General features: G+C 38.5%; 1 protein-coding gene across 1 annotated transcript in view; it reads left to right on the forward strand.

Moving 5' to 3' along the window:
- The window catches only part of CREBBP (CREB binding lysine acetyltransferase), a gene marked incomplete at its 5' end in the record, with an annotated part of 84,248 nt that overhangs the window by 24,442 nt on the left and 40,097 nt on the right, over positions 1-19,709 (forward strand). The window contains 6 exons of the mRNA XM_085307197.1: positions 6,743-6,992; positions 7,545-7,658; positions 14,934-15,176; positions 16,001-16,100; positions 16,586-16,732; positions 17,284-17,400. Of these exons, the coding sequence (XP_085163323.1) occupies positions 6,743-6,992; positions 7,545-7,658; positions 14,934-15,176; positions 16,001-16,100; positions 16,586-16,732; positions 17,284-17,400 (971 nt within the window). The remainder of the gene's footprint in view (positions 1-6,742; positions 6,993-7,544; positions 7,659-14,933; positions 15,177-16,000; positions 16,101-16,585; positions 16,733-17,283; positions 17,401-19,709) is intronic.

Below are 19,709 nucleotides of genomic sequence, written 5' to 3' on the forward strand. Positions count from 1 at the left end.
TTTTCATAGCACATTCTGACATCCACCAGTGCAAATGTCTCCAAGTGGACAGACATAGTTACTGCTTCATATGCCTTTCACAGAATATAGTCAATTTTCCTTACAAAATGGGTAGGTAGCTTTAAGTCTTGACTGAATAACTAATTCCTGAAAGAAAGTTGTTTTTTTTTCCTGCCATTTTTTGACATTTTGGAGCCACTTTACTGAGATTCGGTGCAACTTAAATTGTTTGAGACAGGATCAGCAATACTCTGCTGAGGTGAGATCATCCAAAATTTTTGGACTGCGGAAGCGAGCGGTGGTCTGCCCTTTGGCATTCAGAGCACTGCACAGCAGGAACGGGAGCTGAGAGCCTCTTGCTTAAATTTAGCGTATCCGCATATTTTGGGATGGGTTGTTGGCAAGAGGGAACCCTGTCAGATATTTCCATCACATTTGCTGAAGAGTTGCAGTTTATGCATTCAAAGGGTGATGACAGATGTTTTCTTTATGGACATCACAATAAAATCTGACATTTCTACATGGGTTATAAGTAGGGTGTGTGAAGTTTGGCCGGTTCCAGACACTGGTTTGGTTTCACAGTTATCCTTCTGACCAGCAGATGGAGTTGAGAGAATGTTACTTTTTGGAAGCTAACAAAATTGACTCCTCAGTTTTCTTCCTTGAGCTGTCTACTTTGAATTAGAGCCACTCATCTCTGTTTAATTTTTAAATTGTATTTCTTGCACTAAGGCTCATATTCTTCCTTGTTTATCTCTGTTTCTTCTTGTGTCTTTTGGATTTGCTTATTAATGATTTTGATGAGCAGAGAAAACTTTGACCAAAGAGGTAAGAGTCTTGGAGGTATGCCCTTGCAGTGGGCCTCCTAGGAGACCAAGAAAACTTTTAAATTCAGAAGCTAGGTTTAATTAGATCAAGTAGAGCTCTAACTACCTAAAATAGACAACTCATATTTTATTCTGAAAAGGTTTATGAAAAATATCCTTATCTATTTTGACTTTACAGTGAGGAACTTCGCTTGAAAGCCTGAAGGCTTGCTCTTGTACATTTTGGTGGTTTTCTTCCATTGCAGCAAACTGAAACAGTCCTCTACTGTAGAAAAGGTCTGATTCCGTCAGCTCAGAGGCATGCTAGGTGTCTGCTTGCTGCTCTCATCAGTGGTTTCCCGATCTCTGATGTGCGGCAGGTTTTCCATTTGCTGCGCTCCCTTTTCTGCCAGCCCTGCCCTGCACTCTGAAGGTTTCTCTTCCCCACGCATGCTTGCTCCTTCTCTTCCTCGAGAAAGTTCCACCCGGTATGAAGTGGAGCAGCAACTTAGCAAACAGCTGGAAAAGCTTTTGTCCACGCTGCTTAGTCACAGTCTTTTAAAGGGGCAGATATTAATAAACTGGAAGCAAATCTAGCAACTACTGCTCAGTGCCAGAGGAAACTCTGTTATTGTGTCTGGAGCAGAGTGCACATCTCTGTCCTGCCTTTGTGCAGGAGATCGTCCTGGGCACGTGTTTCGCTTTGAAAAACAGAACATGCTTTTTTGTTTTCACAGTATTCGTATGTATGGTGCTAGGGTGACAGAAGAGAGCTGACAAACAGGTTTTGCTCTTGATGCTGTGCTATAGCTCATATTCCACTCTCCCATTGCCAGTACATGAACGTACATGGTAGAGAATATCCACTGCAGTTTCTTTTCATCTCTTCCACCATTTGAGGTGAAGAAGTACTCCATAGTCAGTGTAGCTTTCCTTCTCTTCGCTTACAAACCTCTCATCCTTCTCTTATCCAGTAAATCCTATAAAAGCCTATCTTAAAATTATGTTCTGGCCATTGCCTGTGTTTGAGAACTGAACTCTGCAGATTCCTTTACAAAACTTTGTCCCTTTATTGCTTTTAAACATTTCTTTGGTGTGCATTTCCTACCRTTCGCTGGTCATTCAAATAAGAAAGGTTATAAAGACAAGGATATAGAGCTCCAAAATTGTGTCCTGAAGAAGGATGTTTATCTAGCCTTGGTTCCCAAGACTGTCAGCCACATAATATTGAGGCATATGGTGGTGTAGTGAGAAAACTGTTTCAGATATTGAAAGCTAGGTGTGTTGAGGGCAGTGTCTGAAGACCTCTGGGACCAACTGTTCAAGTTAATTCTGTGGCATGACTGTAGGAGYTTCCGGACTTCTGTGGTTGTTGCAGGATCTCATAAGGCTATACAGCTAGCTCCCTAGTAACCAGGTTCAGAGATAAAAGTTTGTCCATAAAAGATAGTTGGCAGATGAATATCTTATTACTCTTGACATGAAAACTCTGGATCCGTGTGAGTGCCCAAGCTGTTAAAGCAGAGAAATAAAGCTCRGGCTGCAAGCACGTTTTTCATATTAGGACTGTGTGTGATACTGGCTTTGTATACAAGAGCTGAGAGTATCATCCTACCTCTCTGCTCATTTGCTAGGTGCACTACAGGCTCTCAGGTTGTTGCTACTAGCAAGCTAACGTGATTTCCTGTCACCTGAGTAGGGCTTTCTGCAGAGAGTACTAGCAGCTTCTGAGACACTGTGAACAGTTTATCTCCATCTCCTTCAGCTCAGGGAGCCTTTTGTCCYTCTTACTCTGCCTAGCCTACAGACGCAGATTGTGATTCCTCCTGCTCTTGGAAGAAGAAATGCAGGCACTTGTGCATGCAGGTACTTCCACTTTTGTCAGCCTGTTCTGTGCATGACTAARCCTCCAACATCTGGAGTCTTAGGCTCATGGTTCTCTTCCATATTGATAGGACTAGGCTGWTCAGACCGTGCCAGTTCATATTAACTGCTGGAACCAGAGAAATCATCATCCATTGCAGAGAATATTAGAATGAATTGCAAGGAGTGTAAAATGATTGTGTCCCTCAAAGTGAAGCTCTGGTAGTTATTGAAGAATGTCTGGCTTCATTAAGTGCCTGCACTGAGAAAATGTCTCCTCTSTTGATACTGTTAGTAAGCTGGTTGAGCTCTGGTGGGARCTTTGCCTTAGCATAGTACTTGGTGGCTGATACAATGATACTCAGAGCTGGTACARTGGTTATTAGAGTATTCCTGCAATTGCTGTTTGCTGGAAGGACTTCTTTCAACCTTAACATTGATATGGGTGGGGATATAGATTGGAGTTGATCACAGAGAGTGCTTAATTCAGGTAAAAATATTKATTAGTTAACATTCTTCACTATTTACAGTACGTGTGTATATCCACTTTATGCCCACTGACCATTCTCTGATAGGGACCTTCAATGTCATACCTTAAGTCTGTGATTAAAGTAGCTTCGGGAATGTTTTATTTAATATACACATGCAGAAGTGAAGGTAGAATACAACCTAGCTCTCTCCAGATATTGCAAGTTTTTAAAGCCTTAATTGAWAAATTGAATGTGTCCACGATGTAAATGAATATGTGGATGACACATTTTAAAAAACTCTTTTTACTGGTAAATAACCTCTCTTTACTATTTGAAGATGTCAGCAGATTGAGAAATCTGCAAGTACAAAGTGCTGACTGACTTGATGGCACAGCCTACCTTCAGGTTAGCATGATGAAAGGTCTACAAAACAAACATCTGTGTCAAAGTACTACTCCTCTAGCAGTGGATTCTTAATCGTCTCTCTCAGATCCACTGTCAATTACAACCTTCCCTTAAGGAACCATCAGACATTTTGTAATGCAGGATTTGGCCTAATATGCTGATTCCAGAAAGTAGAATTCTGTGATGACCAGGGAGAAGGAAAGGACGTGGACAGAAGAAATAATGGAAGAGGAAGCGTATTCTCAAAATGCACTGCTCTGTGGAAGCTAGACTGACACCACTTTCTTCTGTATCAGTTTCTGACCTGTTGAAAGATAACCACTGCTATTGAAATTGGCACCTGCTTTTATAAGAAAAGATAGTGTTTGATCTTGAGAAACAGTGCTGAATGCTTTTGTAACATAAGCACATCCAAGCACAGAGGATTATTGGTCATCTCAGTAAGTTGCCAGGGAACTTTTCATCTGTCCAAATCAATGAAGATGAGAGATTTATGCATCTGTGCTGCCCAGAAGCCTGTGACGTTTTTACCCTGCAGAAAACTTTAGAATAGGGAATGGTCAGAACTAATCTTCTTGTGTATATGTACAGTTTCCATAATTTTAAATGGTAGTAAGGTGACATTTCTACGGCAAAAAGCAGCTATTGCTCCATTTTTAGAGAACTGGTTAATGAAGCTTCCATCTCAGAAGTCATGGAAGCTTTTCTGTCGCCGATCTGTTTGTTCTACTTATGGTGGAGCTCACAAGATAGCAAGAGGAGCAAATGCATCTCCCCCCTCCCTCCAAATGTGACCTTTGAAGCACTTACTGTAATTGTGGAAGCAGAAGTGCCTGAATTTCCTGCTGCTTCAAGAAAATTGTTAGTGATTCAGGTGAAACAATAATGTAGTGTCTCCGCATCTTCAATAGAAAGATTTTTGTGGATGACAGAGGATTTGCATCCCTTTGGAGTGACTTCAGGCACTAGCAGATCCTCCAGTTTTGAACTACTTTCTGCAGACCACTCTTATTAGAAGGCAGCCTAACAGAGAACTTCCACAAGCAGTTAACAGTCCCTAAGGTGAGGTGGTAGAAAGATCATAATTGCAGGTTTAGGACTTAGTGAGGTTAAGCAGTGAGCAGCGTAACTCTACAGAGTGTAGGAAATATGCTGAGTTGTTCTTTTGTTATATCTGTATACAAACATTCTCACCTGGACCAAAGTGTGGGTTTTTTTTCTTACTCCTGATATTCTCCAATTCTGCTCTTTTCTTTCTTAATCTTCAAGTAACCCCTTCTGGTCAGGGCATTATTTCTGTGCTGATACAGCGTAGTCATGTTTGTGGCAGGGCAGTAACCCRTGTAGGACTTTGGCTTGGGAAACAATTCTTTGATTGGGATGAAATCATCGCTTTCGACAAGATTTTCTTTGGCACGGTCTCTGTACTTTTGTGCAGATTGGCTGAACTAATCGTTTCCTATTTGTAAGCTAAAAATTATCTCAGCGAAACCTCTCTGCTCTCATAGATTTACTCGCAGAAGGAAAGAGAAACTCAATTTCAGCTGCATGCCCTGTGAGCATCAGTGGATGAGTTTCCCCTCCCTGTTTACTTTTACCACTTGCAAACTCTCGACAAACAGACACGGCACTTGTTTGTTGTTTCAGTCTTACCCACATCATTATCAGTGGCAGAGTCCCCACCTCCTCCACCAGATACCAGACTACTGGTTTCCTCGGGGACTTGCGTGCTTCAGTCTCCAGTAGAAAAAGTACCTGATGTGCAAGTGACAAAACCTGAGGGCGAAAGTTTTCTGCTGAAGCAATGATAAGTTGTGTCAGGGAACCTTTATTCATCTCAAAAGATGAGTTTTGTGCTGTTTTGCAGATTCGGAGCTTTCTAGAGAATCCAATTGAAAATCTTTTCTCAAAGGTCTGGGAGTAAAGTGAGTGGGTTAATAACGGCTATAGCCCCTTGCTTAAGGTTGGTTTGRTCAGTAGTTCTGTAGAAAGCACTGAACTACTCCGTGTTACCTCTCCAGTATAATATTTTCCTTATTTTAGATTTAAAAAGTGTTTTTAATGGCTAGTTTTCCTTAGGAAGCTTGTAAGTTCATAAGCTTTTCCCTGGGAACTTGTATTTTCAGTGCATAATCAAAGCGACTCTTTGAGACAGTTCACCTTGTCTGTGAGATTAATTTAGGCAAAGAGTCATAAGGATTTAAGCTCTTTTGTGGTCCCATACTTCCTTCTGGTGAAATTACTGCAGGCTGTGAATATGCTTAGTGTAATGGAATTGTCTTTGATTACGATAAGAACATTTTGAAGATCAAGTTTCTACATCTGTTGTCCTTCAAAAGCTCCAAGAAGGTAATAAAAAAGCTTCTGCATCTCTGCTAAAGAAATAACTTGCCAAGGAAGCTCTTTTCCACTCAGTTGTGAGCCATGTCCTAGACTAAAAATCTCTGTAGGTATGCAGGCTCTGTCAGGCAGTACTTGGGCATCGTTGTGCAAGTAGGTTTGTGAAAAGTGAGCGTTGGAAGTAAAACGTTTGAATGATTTCCAAGAGCAGACACAATCTACCATCACCCTGTAGTTAACTCTAGTGTACTTTAGTAGGCATGATGCAATCCAGATGYAGATGGCCCTTTCTGGAAGAAAAATAGATTTATTTTACTCTGGAATTTTTTCTATGAAAATAATGTCGGAACTACTATGTAGGAAAATAGATATTTAGGATAGGTTTGGAAAACGAGTTCTACCTGCTCCTATAATTACATAAAGCCAGTCAGATTAAATTTTACTGTCTTTTCCCATTGACGACTTCTTTCTGTTGGGTACAAGAGACTGGGATTGAAATGTGTGTTACTGATAATACTAAAATGTAATATGAAACATACATGAAGATTTCCACATCCAAGCGTAGCAAGAATTTGTTTTTCCTATTAGAATTATGACCCATTAAAATTAGGAAAATTTTGGATGGCTTGCCATTAAATTATTAGTTGTAAATGTTTTAAGAAAATCTGAAAGTATTTTTGTTGTTCCAAAAGTAGAATACAAAATATTCAAGAAAGCTGCAGAGACCAGTTTAATAATATTTATAGCCAGTCATATAAAAATGCTTGGTGAATAGTGTTGTGATACTCAAATCATTGTATGAGGTTGAGATCAGAATTTAGACTTACAGACACGATGCTAAGCTGACTGTTTTCTTAGTCCCAGATGCAAACCCAAGTACAACAAGTGGGGATTGTACCAACGCAGGCAATGGCAACTGGACCAACAGCGGATCCAGAGAAGCGCAAACTGATTCAACAGCAATTGGTTTTGCTCCTTCATGCCCACAAATGTCAGAGACGTGAGCAAGCAAACGGAGAGGTGCGAGCCTGTGCTCTCCCACACTGCCGAACTATGAAAAATGTCCTCAACCACATGACGCACTGTCAAGCTGGGAAAGCCTGTCAAGGTGAGAGCATGTTGCAAAAGCTACCGTAGGAAATGACCTGTTTAAGATTTCTTGTGTATTTGTCYGTGGTGGTAGTCTTTTGTCAAGAAGATGACCATGTCTGGCACAAATGAGTGCTAACTATTCTTTATCTAGTCTGCTAATATGTTTTTCATTATTTTTACCCCAATTGCCTTTTTTGGTCTCTGYAATTGCCACTTTAGAAAACAAAGCAATATTTGCAATATTTGCCTTTCTGAAGTAGAATAGTACCAGCAGTAGCCTTGAAAGCCTCTCTTTCGCTTTCAGCGTTACAGAAAGAGGATGTAATATCCACCATATGTTTGCTTCTAACTCACTCATTAGAATTTACTAATGTTCTGTATTTTGCTATGGCATTATTAGAGAGTCGCAGAAGTTTTTAGTTGCATTTGGCTGTTTTTAGTTGTATTTATAGTATGGCTTATAAAGGAGAGAAAATGGTGCTCTGAAAAATGAAATGAGTTTATTAAAAAWAAWWAAATAAAATAAACCAAGTAGTAAGCTTAATTCTATCACTTTCTTGCGTTATAGTTGCTCATTGTGCATCTTCACGACAAATCATCTCCCACTGGAAGAATTGTACCCGGCACGATTGTCCTGTGTGCCTTCCTTTGAAAAATGCCAGTGATAAAAGAAACCAACAGCGTAAGTAGTTGTTTTACTGCTGTCATATTGTAATGATACTGATAAAATGGAGTTAATCAAATGTGCAGCGTAGGAATAAACTTTGACAGTGTCTTGACAAACTTAATAGCTGTAAGTGCTGATCTTATATAAGAATGAATGTATTAGAGTGATTTCTCCTTTTTGATCATTTAATGCAATTTGTTACTTAAATATACAACATATGAGAAGGGAAAGTTTTCAAATCAAGCACACATCCATTTTTCAAGAATGTGGCAATTCTAGCTGGCGTTTTCTGTTGAGGCAGATCCTCATGTCTAATTATGATTCCAGTTATAATGCAGTTTCGGGTGTAGATAGAGTTTTGGKGAAGATGTAAGCTACTTCATTAATTTTCAAACTAATAGAAACAATTTGTATAAATTAGATCAACATATTGATGATTAAGGCTGATAAAAAATACATATTTTTAAGTGAACATGTATATGAGAAAAGATCTGATCTGCGTAATCCTAATTATAAATGARTATTTAACCCTCGTATTGATTTTCTGAAGTTCCACAAATCACTATACTTTTGTTTGTGCCTGTTTTCCGTGATAGCGTAGCAGTTACTTTTGTTTTGGGCAATTTCTAGTGTATTTCTTCCCTCTTACTCTGAAACAGAAAATACTGAAATTATTTTGGTAGGTTTTATTCAAGAACCTTTCAGAATATGCCAAGGTAGAAACTCTGATAGTATRGATGCAGCAGTTTTGGAAGTCTAGGTAATGTTATGTCTACAAATACTTAAAAGAGTGGAGAAGTGGAAGAAAGCTGAAGGATTTGAGGCCTCTAAATTTTAATTATTTTAGAAGCATTTTGCTGATTTCTGTCTGGGTTGACACTGCTCTGAGGAAAGCTAATGAATCTTGGAAGATAAGGGAAAAGCTCTTAGGTTTAATGAGTTTAAGACAAAGGGGAGAATAGCAGTAAGACTATCCAAAAATAGCCAATGAGAGTGCTCTTGTTATAGTTCAGCTTCATGCTGCTTTTTTTCCCTCCAAAACAAACTAAACAAAACAAACAAACAAACAAAAAAAAAACCCTGCAAGCTAGTTAGAGGTAAGGATTTTCTTTATCTTTTACTAAATTCCTCCATGGTAAACGAGGTGCTTCTTGTGTGTTAAACGAAATAATTTGTTACAAGTGATTAGTTATATTTAGTCTTTTAGTCTTTGAAAAATGTATTGATAGCTTTGCTTTTTAGTGTGACATTTCGTTTGCGTGTAACATCCATACTATGCAGTTGTTCTCAAAGTACTGACAATTAGTACTAACAATTTTTAGCATAATAGAATCATGTATTTTTAATACAAACTGCTGTAGAACAGTAGTTTGTACAATATTTGTTTTTATATCATATGATTTATCAAAAGTGAAGGCAAGTAAACAAAAGCAATCCTTAAAAAGATGACTTTGTTATGAGATCARTAGGGTATGTCTTGTCTTCAGTGCAACAAAACAATGATGGATAAATGTAGAATTTGGCTRTCTTGTTGCATGTAGGGGAAATATGTGCAGTCTCCCCTCTTTTATTCAGTTAATTGATAATCCAGCATTAGTCACCATGAAAAGTTACTGCTTAGTGTGCTGAGGTGCATTTTGTTCTGAAGTACACCTAAGTCATACATATGACATGTTGTGGTTTGTTTGAAGGTAAAAAGCTGAATGCTAAAAAAAACCCTTGTTTTAGATACAAGGTAAAGGATATTGGTTTCTAGGCATGCAAYAAGTTTGCAAAATAATTTACATTAGCATATTTATTTGAAAATACCATGCCTGATCAGGTGAAAACTAAGTTAGGTTAGTTTAAAACCTCCTCCAAAAAAGGTTTGAGTCTGTTACGAATAAATAATTATAGCATCTATTAGTTTTGTTTAGAAAAAAAGTATGTATGGCAGAAAGTTAGGAGAAAATTTGGGAAGGGAAAAAGAAATGTATGGTGGTGCTTACTACTTCTGTCAGGCTGTCGTCATTACAGGATGAATCACCACGTGATGATCGTTAAAGACTGAGACTGGAGTCTTCACTCCTGTGCCAGTCTCTCCAGTGTATCTTGAGTGTCGTGTCTGTGCTGGGCTTTCAAGTGGCTCCTTCCAAGCATGCCGGTCTTCTGGGAGGATTGGCAGTTCAGTACTTCTGAAACATTGCAGTATGGTGGCTTGTTTCCACCTTTCCATCTGAAAAGATTCAGAGGCACTTATATGGAAGATTAAACATATATAGGAAATCTTTGGATCTATCTATACATATTTTTGGGGGGATTCCCTCCAAATACTGAAAAAAATCCTGACTTTTAGATCATTACAATGGAGTTGTTTCTTTGAAGATGTCTTATCCAATTTTTAGTGTTTGGATTCTTTGCAAGGAAAGTTTACTGTCAAGTTTCATGTGTACACTTACTCAAAAAAAAAAAAAAGTAATCTTGACCTGTGTTTTTTGTAACTATTGGTAGTTCATCCTAAAATGTGATTCTAAAGAAGACTAGGTCAAACTTCAGAATACATGAACTCAGGGTGAATCATGAGAATCCTATGAAGAAAATGRGAATGCAGAGTAGGAGCTAGCTGGATGAGGGAGTAAGTTACGGAGCACAGAAAATGACAGAAGATGACACAGAGCGTTTTGGCTGCAGAGCATCTTCCCTTTATAGAGAAGGAAGGAGAGCAGGTGCTCTGGGAAACATCTGTTTAGGAAGAGTAGGCAGAAATCTGACCCTCAGCACACTTTTTGGGAAAACCCAGGAATGTATTTTTTGTGTGTGCGCATGCATGTGCTAGAAATCGTATAGAGTGATGACCTGCCAGCTATCAGTTACTCTCCTGGGCCACATGGTAGGTGTTTAGCCTGCAGATTTAAAAGCTCTATTCATTGCTGTACTGTGAAGGTTTGAGGTTTCATTAGATATTAAAAAAAAAAAGAGAGAGAGACATTAATAAGGACATTTCCTACTTTTGAGTTGCTCATGCAGCCTTTATTTACCCCATGATTTTATGCGTGATACAGCATTTAATGAGAAGATCATGTATACTTAACCTTTTGTGTGCATGCCTAATTCTGGGTGCAGGACAGATGTGGTCCAAGGTGAGACAAGGTTGCCGGCAAAATTTTTGCTCTGACTGCTTTGAGCTCTAACAGGTATAATGAGGAGAGCGAGGAGCTACGGGATAGAGGAGCTGAACATTGAATAATCTTCAATACCAGAAATTGAAGGCAAAACAAGAAGTGTAAAATGAGCTTCTCACAAATGGATAAACATTGCTTTTAGTGCAGTGGTGACGTTAGAGAAGTGCTGGGCTCTTACAGTTAAAATGAAATGTGCAGTCTGTTTTAAATGAAATGCTAATAAACTGGGTAGGGGGAGATTCCTCTAGAAAAACAGGGACTGCAGTCTCGTTAAGTCAGCACTGCCCGCTTTGCGCRCTGAAACAGGAATGCTATCGGAGAGGGAGCTTGTGATCATTTAGATTATATGCTAATGCATATATCCAAAGGGGCTTAATTAGGCCTTAATTAGGTGGTTCTGGGGTGCTTAACTTCTGCATGTTTGAAGTTTCACTCTTCAGGGATGTAAACACATGTGAATTTTTAACATTGAGGTATGTGAAGTTTAATCGTCTCTAAAGCATGTAATATATGAACAGTCCTGTTAAAATAACAGCTGTACAGGGTTCTCTTTACATTTACCACTTCTTCCATGTAGCAGTGGACTAATTTGATAACTCAAGTTCATTTCAGTCCTGTATTTATTTTAGTTGTCTTGATTTCCTATGGTATCTACCATACAAAGAACTACATTTGCACCTGATCTGYCCGATATGGAAATACAATCTCTCTTCCTCCCTCTTCGTGTTTGACAGGTTGAGATAATGTCATGCGTTCTTATAAAAACAGATGAACAAACAAACCAAACACCCKCTTTAAAGTAAGATTCCTGGTCTTGTAGAAATACTCAATACAATATGCTACGAATTGAGTTGTAAGATACCAAAAAGCTGAGAACAAATAGTCAGAGCCGCTTATCCCTACRCTGCAGTGTATCAGTGGCCAAAAGAACATCTTGTAGTAAGAAATTTTGAAGTTTCRAGCGTGGGAGCCGTGTTTGGCTGTTTACCAGCTTTAGCAAGCTTTGCCTGCTTGGGTAGGTATGTGCACGCATGCCCAACTTTGGGGGGGAAATCAGTGTTTTGAAGCTGCCTCTGTACTGCCTGTGCTCATCTCATGACTTGGGGTGGTGTGAAGTTGCCAGTGCATCCATTATTTCACTGTTGGATCGGTTTTCCAAGGGAGGTGCCTATTTCACTTAATATCTATAGTTGTTAATAAAGAATTTTAGAACTTTGCTTTGAACTTCTGGTTTCTTTTTTGAGGCTGAATCTGCAGAGCTCTGCTCCCATACAGTCCCAAAGTAGCTAAACCCAAAATAGTGATCTTCAGACTTTTTCCCTTTACTAGAGTTTTAGTATTTTGTGAATAAAACATTTTTTTTTTCTGTTTAGAATAGGTTCACTCTCCATGCTGTCACTTTTTAAAGCTTTATCATTCAACCAGTCAGCTCTGACAGATGCCCTAAGTTTTTTGAAAACAATCTTTCGTCTGGGGCAGATATAAAAATTTGGAAATCTGATTTTGCATAATAAGTTTATCTAGTCTAGGCTGGATTGTGGTTCTTACAGCTGCTCTGACGGAAGGACTGAACTTAAACTTCATAACAGCTGATAGCAGTGCCAAAGCTCGGCCAAGCGTTGCCTTGATTTTTTTTTTTTTTTTTTTTTTTTTTTTTGCTGTGAGCCTCAAGCCAAGCTGACAGTCCTCAAAAGATGGATGCCAAGTTTTACTCCCCTGAGGAGTGAGAGGAATGGTGAAACACTTGCATGTCCTCAGTGTGGTGACTAGAAGTCTTTCTCTTGTTCTCAATCTCTCTCTCTTTTTTTTATTATTTATTTTATTATTTATTTTTTTTACAACCAGCCAACAGTGGAGGTTTTCTTTTCCCCATAGCTTTTCTTATCGAAAGCAGAGCAGTTAACCCTCCTTCTGCTTTTCTCTAAGAAGCTTTGGGGGTTTTAATAGCTCCTGGATTGATCCTTTGCTGCTCTGACAGCCTCTGGAGCTTCAATTCCAAGGTGCCACAAGTTTTTTCCTGTTTCTTGGCTTCCACTAGGGTAAAGGCACCTTTCTCTTAGACTATGCAAGTCCAATAAGAAAATTAAGAATTCCAGAGATGGAATTAGTTCCTTTTGATGGAAGACCCTGTGGAGGTTTTAAACTGTGTTCCTTCTTCAGAAGGTTTGTCAGAAAGAACAGAGTACACTCTCTGCCCACCTTGAGTTTCAAGATGTTGGTCCAGTAAGAAAATAATAGTTATTCTGTGGCGATTAGAGCTAACGAATTCCTAGYTCCCAGTGAATTTAGGTCTTGTGATAGGCTTACATGTTCATTAAATGTTAATGCTGTGGGGAAATTTGCCCCTATCTGTCTCAGAAGATAAATGTTAATGCAGGAAAATACTATGATCTTGCTAACCATTGAGGAATGTGCTGAAGAGAAGAATGGAGTGAGTACTGAAGCCTTTTTTGTAGAGCACTTTCTTAGCTGGGTAGATTGTCTGGAGACTGACGGTTGAGATGATGGGGTTTTTTGGTTGTTTGATTTTTTTTTTAATGAAACCAATAGGAAGTCAATCAACTTCTAGGTTTCTGGTTTTGTGCTAAAGTAGGCTGAAAATGATCAGTGAGTTCAAAAGTTACTAGAAATGTGTCCTCAGACCTAAGTCTTATTTCCTTGGTAAACCCAGCCTTCAAAATAAAGTGGATTGTACCTGAAAACCATGGGAGATTGTTGTTGTTTATTATGAAGATGAGGATCTCCTTGAGTATATTTGTTTGTAGTTCTTTGACAAATTAAATGCAATTGAATTTCCATCTGGAGAGAAAAAAGCCTAGATACGGTAATGTGTTTTTTCTCTTGGATAAAAGCTGAAAGTGTATGTATCTTTTCTCAGTAATTCTCTCAACTTTTTGAGTGATTCTCCATTGATACAACGATTTGAGAAAGCCAAGATAATGCTATKAATGTCTTGGAAGGCCTGTTTCCATGCATTTATTTCTAACCACGTGCCTCTATTTATATTCCAATAAAATAGCTATTGGTGCTATATTAAAAGCTGTTGTTGCTATATTTAGATCAGAGATTTGTAGCACACATTATGTATCTTTAATTACTTGAGGGGTGAATGAAGTACGTGCTACTTCTACCAGAGTCTGTTATCAGAATGTGCTGTCTCCATAGCGAAGGRTATACTCCATATGTCATTTCCAGTGGAAAATGTTGTTACTTAGATGCCAGCTAAAACGAGGACTGGAAAGCAGATTTTTATGCTATTCCGTTTTAGTAAAACTAGTTTTCTGCTGCTTACATTTCCTGACTGAATCGGAAGTTACTCTTCCATACATCTGCGATGAGAGAGGTTGGTTGGTTGTGGTGGTCTCATCGGTTAATAAGTATCTAAATAGTCATCTTCTGAATCTTTCACCAAAAGCTCACTCGCTCCCTGACTCTCTTAAAATTGTTTAAATTTTGAAAGCACAATCTGAAACTYATCAGTGTTTTTCATATGTTCAAATACCTCGAGCTATAGGGTAACTACTCTGGGCTTCAGAGGGTTCATCTAGTGACTGCTCAGAATGAAAATTTCTATCAACAGAGCTTCAATATTACCTTTGTGTCCAAGGACACAATATTTTGGCTGAACTCAGGATCTCTGTTCTGGAGCTAAATATTTTGACCTGAAATGGAGGGAAGGAGGGAAATGAAATGACATAATTACTCCCCCCCCACACACACACACACACCCCCACACACTCCCCGATCTACTCTCTAGAGCATGAATATCCTATTTAACCTTATAATGGAGCCTGTGCTTTACGTTATATATATTCTAGCAATTGTGGGCTTATTTGCCTATGTACAGCACTTCTCTTTAGGCTGAGTGTGTTAATTGCTAGAGTGGTTTCTGTAGAATCAGATTAATTGCTAGGGTGTCCTGTAGAATCAAAGGTTGAATTTCTCTACTTGGCATCTCAGCTGTCATTCTGCCCTTTGGTTGAAAAGTGTTTACTGTATAATGATATATACATTATGTTAATTCTTGAAATTTTATTCTTCTTATTAAGATAATTCTTATTATTTTCCCTCATGAATCTGATTCAGTTTTCTCCTATTTTCTCCTATACTTTTTTTTTTATATATATAGCCCTTTTAGGGTCTCCAGCTGGTGGAATCCAAAATTCTATTGGTTCTGTTGGAACAGGCCAGCAGAACACTCCATCACTAAGTAATCCTAATCCGATTGACCCCAGCTCCATGCAACGAGCCTATGCTGCACTTGGACTGCCATATGGCAACCAGCCGCAAACACAGTTGCAGCCCCAGGTACAAGGCCAACAACCAGCACAGCCTCAGGCTCACCAGCAAATGAGGACCATTAATGCATTGGGTAGGTGGAAAAAAAAATAGCAAGATGAAAGTAAACTGGAAAATAAGTTGAACTGTAGAATATTTAGACAAACAGTTTAGTATATCACTTGATCAGAGTAGTGACTTTCTGTTCATGTTGATTAATGACATAAAATTATACTATTTGAACACTTCAGTTTAGGTTTGAATATTAGAAGGCTTTGTATATATTGTTTCTGCCAAGTGGCAATAATTTTAGTTTCTTCTAAAATAAGTCAATAGCTTATTCTTATCCAACATGTTTAGCTGTAATTCCTTAAGTATTTTGGTTGGTTTAACAAGTGGTGTAACTACCAACTGGTTCACCTATTCTAGCAGATCACTCTCTCCCAGGTACTAGCTTCTTAAAGAAATCACAGAATCGGTAAGGTTGGAAGGGACCTCTGGAGATCATCTAGTCCAACTTCTCTGCTCAAGCAGAATCATCTAGAGCATGTTAGACGGGGTTGCGTTCAGGCAGGCTTTGAATATCTCCATAGAAGGAGACCCCACAATCTCTCTGGGCAACCTGTTCTTCCTAATACTTAACAGTTAATATGACCTTCTTTGTAGCTTACTGAACTTAGAACTGACAAATTTTAAATTTTAATAGCCACATTTTTATATAAAAATCATTCAGTCTGAAATTAGTTTTTGATTCCTTAGTAGTTAAGGAAATGTATCATAGCGGATGCTAGTGTACAAGTATTTGTCTAATCCACTGTTTCTTTGCCTAGTCACTTGGATTCATAAAGCACAGTTCTTGCTATTTTATTATAAAATTATGAACTGGGTACCAGCAATGTTTAATTTTTTTTCCCAAAGGAGCCAACCAGATGAACCTTCCCGCAGGAGGAATAACAACAGACCAGCAAGCAAGTCTAATTTCTGAAACTGCGCTTCCAACATCCCTTGGGACAAATAAGTAATGCACACATTTTCATTCTTGCTCAATTAAGCATTTATTTACATGCTTTATGAAAGTTAAAAAAGATCTTGCCTTAAAAAATTACAGTATTGTCACTTGAAATGATGAGTCCTGCCTATGGCTGTATTCTTTTCCTATTTCAGTTCTACATCTACTACATTTTCTTCTACCAGAATAGTTAGTAGCTTTAAATGAATTCCCAAAGGAAGATTATTTTTGTGTTGTTTTTTTTAACTGTATAAAACAAATACTTTAACAGTTGTGATTTTTTTTTTTTTAATCACTCGTATGTATTATGTCTTGTAAACTCCTGAGCTTTGTTACTGGGTGTTTCCCAGTTTGGTGATTCAGTTTCACTTATAAAATGTTTGATGCAATACCTAGAAGTGATGAAGGCGATTACTTAAATATCCTCAGGCATAAAACATAGAACAAAATTCTGCACTCTTATACCGTAATGGTCCCTTTTCTCATTATTACAGCCCACTAATGAATGATGGCACAAATTCTGGCAATGTTGGAAACCTCAGCTCAATGCCAACAGCTGCACCTCCTTCTAGTACTGGGGTGAGGAAAGCATGGCATGAACATGTCACTCAGGACCTGCGCAATCATCTAGTGCATAAACTGTRAGTATACGCTAAGGTCAAATACTCTTGAGTATTTACAGCAGTAGAACTACAACACTACCATTGTTTTGGTTGAAAAGTTGGTTCTTAACTATAGCTTAAGCAGTGGGTTTTCCTGTAACTGGTTGGAAAACATTAAATACACGTATCAAAATGTCTTGCGTCTGACATCAGATATTGTTGATGAGAAAGTTGTGTTATCAGTAGTGGTTCCCTGGCACTAGCCTGTTGAGGATGTGCTGTTATCTCCAGTTCATTACTCTATCACATTAAGGGATGAGGCAGACAGTTTGTATTGCTAATAAACTTGCTGTGCTGTAGTAAATAGAGATATTTAGTCTCTAGCCTGTCAAATCTCATGTATTTTCATCATCAAATTTGCTTTAATTTTGTTCAGAATACTTTGATAGGGATTTTTTTAAACAGTTTTGATATGCTGTATTTATTTCTGACCTATAAAGAAATGTGGAATGAATATTCTAAAGCTGGATAACATTTTCAAACTTTTTTTCTGAAGAATATCTTTATTCCTCTTTTTTCCTTTCCTATAGTGTCCAAGCCATCTTCCCCACTCCTGATCCAGCAGCACTGAAGGATCGCCGCATGGAGAACTTGGTCGCTTATGCCAGGAAAGTGGAAGGAGATATGTATGAATCTGCTAACAGTAGGGTATGTTGCTTCAGTCCAAGTATTGAGCATACTTTAAAGAACTGTGGTATCACACATCTGAAGAGCATAATGAAAACCACAAAGAATTATATCACTGTTTTGTTGTTGAAGAAGGTCATGCTTTCTGCTATAACAGTGTTTGTATAGCGCAGTACTATGTGATTAATGTCACTTGAAACTAATTCACCTCCTTCGACTCTGTGAAAACACAACAGCGTAGTCCAGCCCTGCTTGAGCTCCCTCTGAAAGTTTGRTGGACATATTTGGGAACTGGAGCACAGATCATGGTCCTTGATGCTTCCCTGGCTGACTTTTTCTCTTCCTTTTTGAAATCTATTTATGTAAATAATAGTTTTAAAATTTCCTTAAAGTATGTGCTCTTGGAAGTTTCCTCTGGGACTTGGTTCCATTATGTTGCCTACCTTTTACTAATGCTTTTGGAGTAATTTCTCTTTTGCTCAGCAGCACTGAGAGTGATTTGGCTAAGACAAACAGCTGTTTCAAGCTACAAAATTGTAAGAAATTAAATTACCTGTGTTTGTCCTTGTGAATAGGAGACAAGACAGAGTTACCKCTTCTTGTTTGTTAATTTTTCTCCACATGCGATGAGGTGGCAGCTCAAATTTCTGTTACTCGGAGGGATCAAAGCCCTGTTGATTGACACATTGAGCATACTGTTTCGTTATGTCACTGTGGTACTTCTACTCCAAAGGGACCACTCTCTAGAAGTGTTTTCATCAGCTAAAAACAGTGTTTGGAGTACCAGTACTAATAGCTAGTGAAGATCTAACAGACCAGAGTCATGAGGTCAATTCTTAAATAAGCTAACGCTATCAAAAGAGACTAGTTAACTGCATTCTAGGTGATAATCATCCAATAAGACAGCARTACTTCACTGAGTCTGCTCTTCACAGGTCCGTTCCTGGAAGAGCTAAAGAGATATTTTAAGTTTCATTTCCTACAGGCCTACAGGCTACACTGTAGCCCAACTTGCAATTGTGTTGCTGTGTCAGTGAAAGTATTGGGATCTCCTTCTGGCTACCTAGAGGCTGTTCAGCAAGAAAGACTTCTGTGTGATCACCCTGACAGCTTTAGAGAGGAAATGAGTATTTCATAGACATACCTAGGATTTCTTCATCTATATACTTTGTCAGTAAGGATGAGACTAGTAAACAACTGGTTATAAAATTAAATATCTTCTGACCTGTAGGTCAGACACATACCCAGAGGTATCTTGTCCATTCAAGCAGCTGYGTGAGCCTTCTTGCCAAAAGTCTTTTTTATGGGAATTCATCTGACATACTTGGCTCCAAGCAGTGAACGTGGGAGAAAGGAGTACTTAAGACACTATAAACAATGTTTCGTGAAATTATGTCCTCCTTTTTGGGAAACATCAGTTCTGCTTCATGATGCTGAGAAATGGATTAGTTTAAGTGGCAATAGAAAACAGTTTGGCAGAGTTCTATGCAGTATGTGCTCCTTGTATACATGTACAGTAATCTTTGCAATGTGAAAATAGCACATGCCAGTCATCTTATATCTACAAGTAGGAGGTTATAGGTGAAGCCCTTGAGCAGAAAAAGGGAAGGGGCTGTAGTGCTTTTAAATTCTTCTGGACAGCAGAAAGCATCTTCAGTAATGGATTTTTGAGATAGTTGGGGGGAAATGAGGAGCTCACGAAACTGAAGTTTCATATTACAACACCGGACTTCRTTAACAAGATTGGTGAGAGATACCTGTCTCATCTCAGTTTTCTAACATGCAGTGGATCCTACTGTAATAATAAGTTTTTTAGATCAGGAGTGCCAGTTTGATGAGGAGAAAATGATTGTGGGACAGACATCGCTCAGCCTGTGGTCCATGTAGCACTGAGTAGTTTTAATATCAGAGGTTATCTCACAAAAYAAATGTAGTCTTTGGGGTTTTGTGAGTTCCGTTGCTGTTAGCAGGCACACATAATTTCATGCASTTGGCAGATATGTGTCCAGCAATTGCTGACAAGCAAATTTGGCTCCCTTGCTGTATACTCTGCCTTGTTTGATCTGTTATCAATTTGGTCTGAGTAAAGTGGACTTTTTGTCATGCACAGAGGTGGTGTGTAGTTATCTGGGCCTATGGACTATTTTTCACTGATTTTCTCCGTTTGTTTTTAGATTTCTTGAAATGACCCTGTATTGGTAGATAAATTCTGCAAAGAGTGATTTCTTTTCTTTTTGTAAAAATTGATCTGCCTTTAACGTCTGTCTCCTGAAGTTTATTTGGCATAATTGTATTGCTAGTGACTTCTTTCTTATGTCTCTGGATTAGT

Source organism: Rhea americana, unplaced genomic scaffold (assembly GCF_003343005.1).
Source record: "Rhea americana isolate MKP2758 unplaced genomic scaffold, rheAme1 scaffold_255, whole genome shotgun sequence".
NCBI classification, from domain to species: Eukaryota; Metazoa; Chordata; class Aves; order Rheiformes; family Rheidae; genus Rhea; species Rhea americana.